This window comes from Teleopsis dalmanni, chromosome X, assembly GCF_002237135.1.
Source record: "Teleopsis dalmanni isolate 2A chromosome X, ASM223713v2, whole genome shotgun sequence".
NCBI classification, from domain to species: domain Eukaryota; kingdom Metazoa; phylum Arthropoda; class Insecta; order Diptera; family Diopsidae; genus Teleopsis; species Teleopsis dalmanni.
In genome coordinates this window covers 90,788,048-90,799,172 of record NC_051848.1, presented here as the reverse complement: position 1 = coordinate 90,799,172, position 11,125 = coordinate 90,788,048, and the positions used below count along the sequence as shown (strand labels likewise).

General features: G+C 30.7%; 1 protein-coding gene across 1 annotated transcript; it reads right to left on the bottom strand.

The window, feature by feature from the left end:
• Positions 1-7,783: 7,783 nt before the first annotated feature.
• Positions 7,784-9,548, bottom strand: LOC119689806 (sorting nexin-17). Its single transcript, XM_038104713.1, has one exon. The coding sequence runs from the start codon at positions 9,342-9,344 to the stop codon at positions 7,872-7,874; it is 1,473 nt and encodes a 490-aa protein (XP_037960641.1). The 5' UTR covers positions 9,345-9,548; the 3' UTR covers positions 7,784-7,871.
• Between the last annotated feature and the right edge of the window lie 1,577 nt (positions 9,549-11,125).

Genomic DNA, 11,125 nt, shown 5'->3' with positions numbered 1-11,125 from the left:
TTTATATTATATTATATTATATTATATTATATTATATTATATTATATTATATTATATTATATTATATTATATTATAATAATATCTGTGCGCAAGCCAGGGGTTCTGTAATATAAACTTACCTACTGCTTAAATCTCTTTAATTGTTATACCTTTTTCAAAACTTGAGATTAGGAAAAAAGTTTCAGTTTAGAAGAACTTGATATTTTTTCATTAAATTATAAAGTAATTTTTGTATTATTATAAAGTAATTACAAATGATTTGAAAACAATTACGGTGTGCGTGCACCTGAAGCTTCCTTCTTATTGAAGTAAAAAGTTGTGTAACCTCGAGAGTACAAGCCACAACCATATAAAAATGTATATATGCATATGTACATGTACATAGTATACTTCAATGAAACCATCTGAATACCTTATTACCAGAATTCAACGGAGCCCTTATTACAGTGGATCATCTAAATGGTCACAGAGACTTTTGAATAAAAGTGCTTTAGACCCTAACTAGCGTTTGATCAAGCAAAGAAAAGCAAGATAAACCATGAAAATGACTTTATTGTACATATCGATAAAGTAAGGTTTTATATATATCCTGCAAACAAAATAGAGGTTTCTGTGATTGTAGTAAGGTACCTATGGGACGGACAGACAACAAACTATAAACCATGCAATATTTTTAATTTATATGAAAACATTAGGTTTTTATAGTATTTGGAAGTTTTTCTTAATATATTGACATTGTCCTGTATACTGTCAATTCCAAGCAACATTTTCAAAATCTCAAGAAAGTCATACTCATAAAATATATAAATATTTTTATACGATTTATTAGTTATATTATTCCAAAAATCATTAATTAGAAGATATAAACTTAAACTAACTAATAAACTAATATTGAAATAAAAAAAGGAAACCAAGTTCTAACTTCGCAAGATTTAAGGCATAACAAAATCAGGTCTTAGCTTCTGGACGTTCTAATATCTAACGTTTCAAATTTGTGAATAACTACTGTATTATACGTGCGTCACATAGTTTTTATTACTATTAGGAACTAATTAAATCATATATATTACAATGTAGCTAATAACTTCAGGCATGATCTTCTCGAAATACATTTTCCTTAGCGAACATAAGTAATAATTTAGTTAGGGACTATTTTATTGCCAAGAAGGACATTTTCCTGAAAATTAAATAGAATCTCTTACGAGCAGTTTGCAGATCAATCCAAGCCTACAGATCTTTTAATTGAAAAACTACGATTAGAGAACGCCATTTTTAGAGGAAGCTTTATTATTTGAGAACCGGATCTATAGCAACCAGGATTATCCACAAAATTGTTTTTTTGCATTATCACAGCCCGTAGAGATCTCTTATGGCTAAATGGGAGTCGATAGCAAAGAAGCATATTTACTTTTTAGCTCCATTAACATATAAACATGGCGAACCTATGGCATTATACGAAAGAGAAGACCTAATAGTTAAAGAATATTGTATGAGAAGAGGCCTAGCACTTAAGGAGCTTCGATGTAAATATATGAAAAAAGCTATATTGGATGAACTGATTGATGAATTAAATGGTTTAAATGAAGATGGGAAAAGTGGCTTATTTTATAGAAAGAGCAATTATGTACTGAAGCTTTCTATTGAAAAATTTAATAATACTTAACATCCGACAGCCGATACTTAAACCAATCCATAAAATATCGATGTATTATGTTGTGTTGTTTCTGATTTTAGGATTGCAATGTTTGTTTTAATTACTCTGAAACTTGAACTACAAATAAATAATAGTGTTGAATATTATTTTTAGAATAATGTAAATAAAAAATATCTATTTCTTCTACTAATATTTATAGGAAAGTAGGAAATATGTTGGAAGTGTTGTCCCATTAAATTTTTTTTTTTTTTTTTTTAAAACATACATTTATTTATTGCATCTTCTCTTAAAATGAGACTAACAATAAGTTGTAAAATCTTATAACTAATTACATAATGTTACAAATTTTTATTTTAATTATACATTGTATAAAATAAAATAAAATAAGTAAACCTTATATCACGAACCTCACTTAGATTAATGGGTTAAATTTCATTAGAGTGAATGTTAGGTGGTTTCTTAAGAAAGTGGTTCAACTTTAACAGATTACTAAAAAAAAGGTGCGGTTTTTACTTCAAGCTGTTGAATATTAATTAACGGATGGACGGTCAGCTCTTTTTAGACGGGAAGTAATGGATAAAAGTGCGAGATTTCTTGCTAAGGGATTAACATGCTCTGTCAGCCTTTTATTGTATTTTTTTCTTATATTGTCAAATTCAGCTTTAACTAGGGGAATTTGTAGATCTCGGTGTATACTTTCATTCCTAATATACCATGGGGCACCAGTGATAATTCTTAGTATTTTTGACTGAGCTCTTTGTATAATTTCAATATTTGATGCACTAGCATTGCCAAATAGCTGGATACCATAAGTCTATATTGGTTTTATAATGCTGTCATACAAGAGTACTTTATACTCTAGGCACAGGAAAGATCTGCTATTAATGAGCCAATGCAACTTAGAGGCTTGAAGCTTCATCTGAATTTTTTTGGCTTCAATATGTTTGCACCAAGTTAGTCGTCTGTCTAGGTGGATACCTAAGTACGTTATATTATCTGCTTGTGGTATGGGAATGTTGTTTAGTAAAATTGTTGGAGATGTACTCCGATTTAAGGTAAAAATGACGTGTCTACATTTTAGTTCGTTAATTTTAATTCGCCATTTTGACAACCATTTCTCCACCCGATATAAGTGAGATTGAAGTTGGTTTGAAGCTAACACAGCGTTTTTGTTTCGGCATAAAATTGCCGTATCATCGGCAAACGTTGTGGTGATAACTGAACTACTTATCGGGATATCAGATGTGTAAAGTACATACAATATAGGGCCAAGAACACTTCCTTGTGGAACGCCAGCTTCTATTGGGAAATTATTAGAAGTATAAGATTTGCATTTCACTTTAAAGCTTCTATTATGCAGATACGATTCTAGAACTGAGTGGACATTTGCAGGTAATGAATAGCGTATCTTATATATGAGTCCATTATGCCATACTTTATCAAATGCTTGTTTAACATCGAGGAATACCGCGGAACAATGTTCTCTGAGCTCAAATGCGTGTCTTATTTCATTCGTTATACGATTCACTTGCTCAATAGTTCCATGTTTTTCCCTAAAACCAAACTGGTGGGACGGTATTAAGTTTTGAACGTCAAGGAACGGTTTTAGCTTGGTTTTAGAAAGGCATGGCAGTAAGCTTATTGGCCTGTATGAAGAGGCAAGCGTGGGGTCTTTACCTGATTTATGAATCATGATAATCATGGATGTTTTCCACTCTGTTGGATAAAAGCCAAATTTAATTATGGCATTAAAAAGTCTTGTGATAAAATTTATGGCCAAAAGGGGTAAGTTTTTTATCATGATGGGTGAGATATTATCATATCCCGGTGCTTTTTTGCAATCTAACTTATTTGTGATTATTTGGACAAGATCATTGGCCGTGATATTCATGTCAATAGATGGTGCTGGTGGATCTTGAGTAGGAAAGTCATATTGTCCTGTTGCAGGATTTGGTTGGAACACCCCCATTAAATGAATTTAAAATAATAAAGTTGATTTAGATATTTGACACCTTTGTAAGCCAAAGTTTAATAAAAGTGCCTTTAGGTCATACTTCTATGAATTATGCTTAATTGGTTTCATTATCACGAAAACAATTATAAACGATGCCATAAATTTTTGGATCTCTGTATCTAGAACTTATTATTTAGGAATGATTAATAGAATTCTTCATTAAAAATTAGCATGGTAAATATTTGTTAGAACTACGACACACAGAGTCAACGTTCTCATCCCATTTAGCCGTGGGTTTGATAACGTTTTAAAAAATTGTTAAAAAATACTTAGGGACTCTGTCCCAGGAATATAGCGTTAAACACTCTTTGTATTTGCAAAAACGCTTATAAAATTTACTTGGAGATTTCACAGTATTTGGTATAGCTAGGGATGAACAGGTAATTCAATGGCTTACAGCAAGTTAGATTAACCTAACCTAAAGTGCGTTCGACTTGTAATCTATAGAAGTATAATAATAATTACACACACGAGTATAAAATATTTTAATTTAACACCGTTTAGTATAAGCTCTTAAATTTGGTTAGGTTTAGGGGCGAGTGTGTGTCTGATTCCAAGTAGCTAGCCTTTGTTTTCGTTGCTAAATGGAATGGAAATTTAAGGACACACCGTTTCAGCCAATCAACATGTTGGACAGTGGCGGAATTAGACTACCTCTGGGCGTCGGCGAGATCAGATTTGCGAGGCCTTTCTCATTACCTAGTTATAAAAGTAAATAAGTTACATTCACCAATACGACGAAATTTTATTGCTAATCAAATTAAAATAAATGAAATTTGCACATTCCTGAATTTTTTTAAAATTAAATCATAATTTGCACTAGCAGCTATTTTCGCTTCAAGTGATAGAATTACAAATGCAGATAGTTTCTCTTGGCTATTCGTACTTCACAAGTAGGTCTTAATCATTTTTAACTTCAAGAAGCTTTATTCAGCAGAAGCTGTACTGACTACTATTATACCTAAGGCATTATGATGCCTGACATATGAAACCAAATTGTTTAAAATATCCATTAAGTGCTTTGAATCGACAGTCGGTTTCAATTATGGTAGTATCTACCATAATTTCTTTTATGCTTTTATTTTTTCTTTCTATTTACTACTTTTTCAAATCCAGTAATGTGGTAGTATTTTACCCTGTTACGAAGTGATGTAAACTATCTTTACGAAGTGATGTAATAGAGATATTTAAATCAACTTCATTTGATTGCCATAGTTAATTTATATTGTTCACTCGTAGTAAAATTTCGCACCACACTTATATTGCAGCAATGAACTCCAAAGGTAGCATTTCATTCAAGATTATTTCAGAATCATCAGTTTTATTTCTCAGGTCTTCCACGCATCCAATAACATCATCATCATCAGATTTTAAGGCCAATTTTAATTTAGTCAAGCAAAAGAAAAATCTATTTGTCGCATCCATAAGAAGTGAAAAATGCTCTTAGGACAGTATTCAGGATTTTTGTTCCAAAGTCTTTATTAATGCCGCGCGACCATATTAGCACCATTATCATAACCCTGTTCTCGACAATTTTGGATATTTAAACCCTTTCTTTTAATTCTTGAAGTATTGAGTTTGATATATACTCTCCCGTCGTTTTTGCGACAGCAATAAACACAACAAAGTGTTAATCTATTCCCCTATGGTTGAGGAATAGTAAAATCTGTCCATAATTTCGTCAATAATTGTTTTGAACATTAATATAATTAATTCATTCTGGATTCCGTGGCACAAATAATGTTAAGTATTTTCTTTCTCATTAACATGTTGCAAGTGCGCCCGTAGTGTTAGATTATATTTGGATAACAACTCAAGGGGTTCTCAATTAGCTCTAAATGATAGATTCAGAGAGGCTAAAAATTTTATTATGTCAATCAATCTTTCAATCTTTCAAACAAATTATACCAATACTTTTGGGTTTTCTTATCAATTTCTGGCTTTCCTCATCTATGATTTTTGAGTGTGTGATTTGTTTATAAAATTCTATCCAATCAATTATGCAATCCGTGTGTCCTTGACTTTGTTCATGTTTTTGCAATATACGACTTAAATCTTTCCAGTCACAGCATCCTTTTTTTAATCTGTGTCTGAATGTGCGAAAAAAGTCTATATGGAAAGGAATAGATTTTTTCTTGGTATTTTGAGTAAACTAACGTTAGCGCCACCACTGATGTTGGGTTCACATGGGTGCAGTTTAGAAACAATGGGTGCAGACAGAACAATTATTCTCATATATTTTCTAATATATAAATAAAGACGAATAATAATGTTCTACGATTTGAGTTGCAAAGATATGAGCACATCTAACAACTATCACTATAAAGTGATCTCTGGGTTTTTCATTGCTTTTGACCAAGTTTTATTACAAATCTTATTATTACCATCTTATTTTATTACCATCTTATTTTAAAAAAGACTTGATTCGAACAACCCACATCCTAACCATATTTGTTTTGTGCTTCCAGTTATATTGATGATGAAATTTAAATTGTTGCATTTGCTTTTAATAGCTCAAATATATACGCATTTCTTATTGAATGACACTCCAAACAACTTTAATCATTTTGGGTATCCTTTTATAATTGGAGTCCCCAACTCTTCTGCTTGAAATGAAGCCTCAAATTGTAGCATATTATTTTTAAAATTTAACACTTAAAGTGATGTATAGTGATGTAATAACAATGCAAACACCTTAAACCATGCTCCCTTATTATAGCATAGCACAATTTATGCCTCATAGGAGATCACAACGCAATAAATTTTCACTAAAAACTGTTGATATGTGTTTGTTCCGCGTTATGACCAGTCGCCCAGTTATATAAGAAACAACAACAATATATTCTTCCCTGAGTTTCATAGTATGGATCCTGATCCAAATTTCCGGATTTTTTCCGATTTTCGTTATGATAACTTATTCTAATTATACTGTGAATGTGGGCTTAATGCCAATTTTATACTTTGGTTCTAATCTACTCTTGCATTCAGCTAGATTTAAAATATTATATTATATATATTATTAGTAAAATATTTCTGATAGCTTCAGCACACTCTTTCCCCAAGCGGCGGCTATAATACACGAACTGTTCCATTCCAAACGATAACGTTTCATCTTGCATTTTAAAATATTAATAGTTTCGCTAGTGAAGTTAAAAAATTAGAAAACAACAACTAATTAAGTATCAACATCTCAGACAAGAAATAACATGAATACACAAATTGTGTAAACAATTACTTGACAATCAAAAAATGATGTAGTACTCGTATTTGTGTTTGTTATATTTTGTGTTCCTTTTTCAATAATTTAAAAAATTTTTTTATGTTTATATTCTTAATATTGTAATTAACAAATATTTCAAATAAAAAACATACATATGTATACACTAAAATAAAAAGTTCTTTTTTTTGAATATATAAACTCATATTTGACATACTGTATATAATGTTGCAATATATGTATGTACATATATGTATAAATATAATACATATAATATAATAATATAATATTGGCAAATATTTTATATGCAATTCTTATTTTGCTTTAAAAAGTTTCTTTATTTTATTAAATTCAAATGCTCATGTATACATTAAAATCGTTAAAAGGGAAACATATGTAAGAGTATATATGCAATCATAAATAGCAAATCGCTATGTACATTATTTATAAAAGTATTTTTGAAATTCGTAAGTGTTAGAATAGAAATAACAAATAAAATGCACTTTTACTTTCACTTGGGTACCCCAATAGAGCCACAATTGTGCCATACACCAGATGCTCGATCATACCGTTTTATATAATCTCAGTTTCAATATTTATAATAGTATTATTAAAGGTCATAATATATGTTCGTATGTATATAAACACATAATTTGTTAAAAACAAAAATATCGTTTCATAATCTTTGTATAAATTCTACAAATTAATTTTGTATCAAAAAATCTTTCTATATATAAATTATTTGTATAATAATATATATGTATATTTGTGTATATATACATTTATTTATATATAAATATATATATATATATATATATATTTCTTTTGTTTTGGCGATATTTGGACACAAACAAATTTTAACTCGTAACTTTAAATTGTACATTAAAAATTTAAAAATACAAACACAACAACTCTTTTATAAATTGAACAGATATTAAAAATACAAAAAAAAATTAATGTCAACCTTTGTGATCAGTCAGCTGAATTAGAGATCATCATCGCCAATACCTTCAAATGCTTCATTATGCACAGACTCCTCAGCATTTCTAAAGAAGACTGCAGAGTATGAATGGGCAGTGGATATTTTGGGATTGTGTTTTGTGCGACGCTGTGTGGCAATAAATTTGACCGGAGCCGTTGGTGACGAGGTCGAAGATGATGTGGATGTGTTCGATGATTGTTCATTAGACAGAGAATAGGACGATTGTGATATACGAGCGTTGCGTGAATCATAAGAAGGCGGTGGAGAGTTTGTGTAGTTGGTAGAATTGTTTGATTTGGTGTCCAATTGATTCGAGTCCTTAAAATTTAGTAATTCGTCCACCATCGATTGTAAGCACACGGACATCAACATTGTTTGAGCACTAGTGATTGTTATCCAGCGTAGAGTTTGTTTAGACATTAAATATTCGAAGGAAAGTTGTAAGCTTGAAGGATTGTCTTTTGATTCGAGTGAATTATGCATGGCAGTGACACGCCAACAGCGCATACGTGTAACACGAAATTTTGTTTCATAAATTTTAGCACCTCTGACTGTGCGCATACTCAATTCTTTGTTGCCAATAGAAATTAATGCAGAAGTTTGTGGATCGGGATAGTCAATCATTGCTGCCGAAAATTGTAAACAACCATAAAGCGGTAGCTGCCTGGCCATTTCTAGATATTCTTTTTTGAAACCATGTTCCTGTAAATTGCGTAGCTTTTGCCGTATTTCTGGAACTGCTATAATCCATTCGCGATCCACATCACTTACTGTTTGTATAAATAGTAAATTCAAGGCAACCGAATCCTGTAATAAATTCATATCATATATTGGATTCCAATAGCTTTTGCGTAAAAGAATTTGGCAAGGTTTTGCCTGTAAACGTGATAAAAAGGGCGATTCAAAATCCATAAGTCTACGTAATAGCACCACAGTATCCTTCGCATCTTTGCGCATCAAAAACAAACAGAAATACGGTACTAAATGCAATGGCAAATGTATACTTTGGCATACTTTTTCCAATAATATGCCGGAATTGTCACCTATATGACAGTTGACCTGCAACTGATAACCGTTCATGAGTATAACTTCCTGTGTTGTTTCTTGTGTTACGTCCCCAAAGTCCTCCAGTATACTTTCTGCTGCAGCCGTTTCCTGTTGAGCATTAAGAAGAAAATTTTGAAATATATCAAGCTTCGATACCCGTACATCTTGTCCAATTAACTGCAAATAATGTTCAAGTGCAGCGCGTCTTGTTTCAAGTTGTCCATTAGTTAAAGGTAATAAACGTTTAGGCGGAAATGCTGGCAATTGTATATTTAACTCCGAACAACGCCGTCGTAACTGTTCGTGGAATGCATGCATTTGTTTATATCTCAAACAACAGTGATAACTGCCATTAATATAAATGTTGTAACCTGTGTAGGAGTTGGTACCAGTTGATTCTTCAACGGTATAAGGTATTGAGAAGTGCATTATTTCGTTGTACTCTATTAGCTCTTCCCGATAACATTAAATATCTATCATTTCGAACAATAACAAAATGTTCTTATATATTACTATTTCTTTTTACATTAGTCACCGTTTTCTGCTATATTCATCACTTTGTTAATTAAAAAAAATTTGGTTTTTGTTGATTACTGACAGTTTAGCACTTGACATTTGACATTTCTAATTGCGATTGCAAAAAAAACTATTCCCAATAGATGTGCTCACAGAATAGCTATAATCAGTGTTTAAAATATGTAATTACTGAAATAAGAGGTAGAAACTATACGTCTACTCCGATAGACGATAGATAATACATATCAGTTCATAATTTTTAGAAATTATCATTCTATTTTATCCTTCTCCATATTATCAATTGTTGTTCAACGCCTTGCTCACGATGTGCGGTATGCGACCACATATAAAATTATTAAATTGATGTGTTTTTACAGCACTACGTATATACGTGCAATATGTGGTGGTAATTCAAATTAATATTTAACTTTTATTGCACAAGGCCTTATATTTTGTAAGCATATCACAAAAGAACAACCGCTTATTTTAAAAATAACATATGAAACAACAACAATGCTGACATATTTAATCCAAGCTTTTTGAAATCGCTTAACTAATAAGCAGCTCAAATCGCTTAATCGCCACAACTAAAAATTCGTCTATTGTGAATGACTTTTGGAAGCACCTACGAAATTTCCAGTTATCTGTCAACGAATAATTTTGTTAATTATAGGTATATCGTATGGTCATTATTCGTAACAAATACATTACGTTTTCTATTTATTAATTGACTGTTAAAAAGCATGAAAATTCATATTTTATTCACAATCATATAAAAAAAAATATTCTTATCAATAATTGAAGAGAATTATAGTTCATTTTCTAAATTTTAACTTTAAATTTTATTACGTTTTATTACGTGTTTTGTATATATAACCCTAAAAAAATTTCCATTTTGTCTAGAGTTGCCATCAGAAATAGTGCTTATTTTGTTTGTTCTTTTGTGATATGCTTAAAAAAAAAAGCCTATTATTGTTTATATAAATTAAATAAAAAAGAAAACAGTACTGTGAACACAAGATAGCAGTTTTTAAGCTTCTCATGTCAAATGTCACAGTGTTATAGACATGAACGATTTCATAATGGTTCAAACTGGCGATATTTAAACTACTGATGTCTTGGAAATCTTTCATATGTACACATAATGCAAACAAATTACATTTTGAATATAAATAATTAATAAAGCTAAACTTAAAAATTAAAATAAATAATAAATTAAAAGCAATGATCGGAAATCAGGAAATTTTAAAATTTCCTTTTATAACAAAATTAAAAATAGCTTAGAAAATTTATATGTTTGTGGCAGCACCAAAAAATATAATAAAAAGAACTGTCAACAAGGCACAAAGGAGACAACAATATCCGCAGTTCCCGCCAGTAGTAGTTTGGAAAAAGACAAAGCAGCACGTGAATAAAACGTAAAAACACAAATCTTAACTTTAAGAATATTTTATAATAACTAAGTATAAGAAATAAATAAACTTATCCATTACCAATACGGAGTGTTCAATTCGAAATAAAACCCAACATAACAAACCACTACATTGGTGACCAAGCCGACGTCGAATATATAAAAAAAAAAAATGGCTACTCAAGAGCAAAAGATAACCGAAGACACTAACCCAATCAATGAAAACGCAACAATCACTGCAATAAAGCTGCCGATGCCAACATTAATAAAAAACAACATTGAC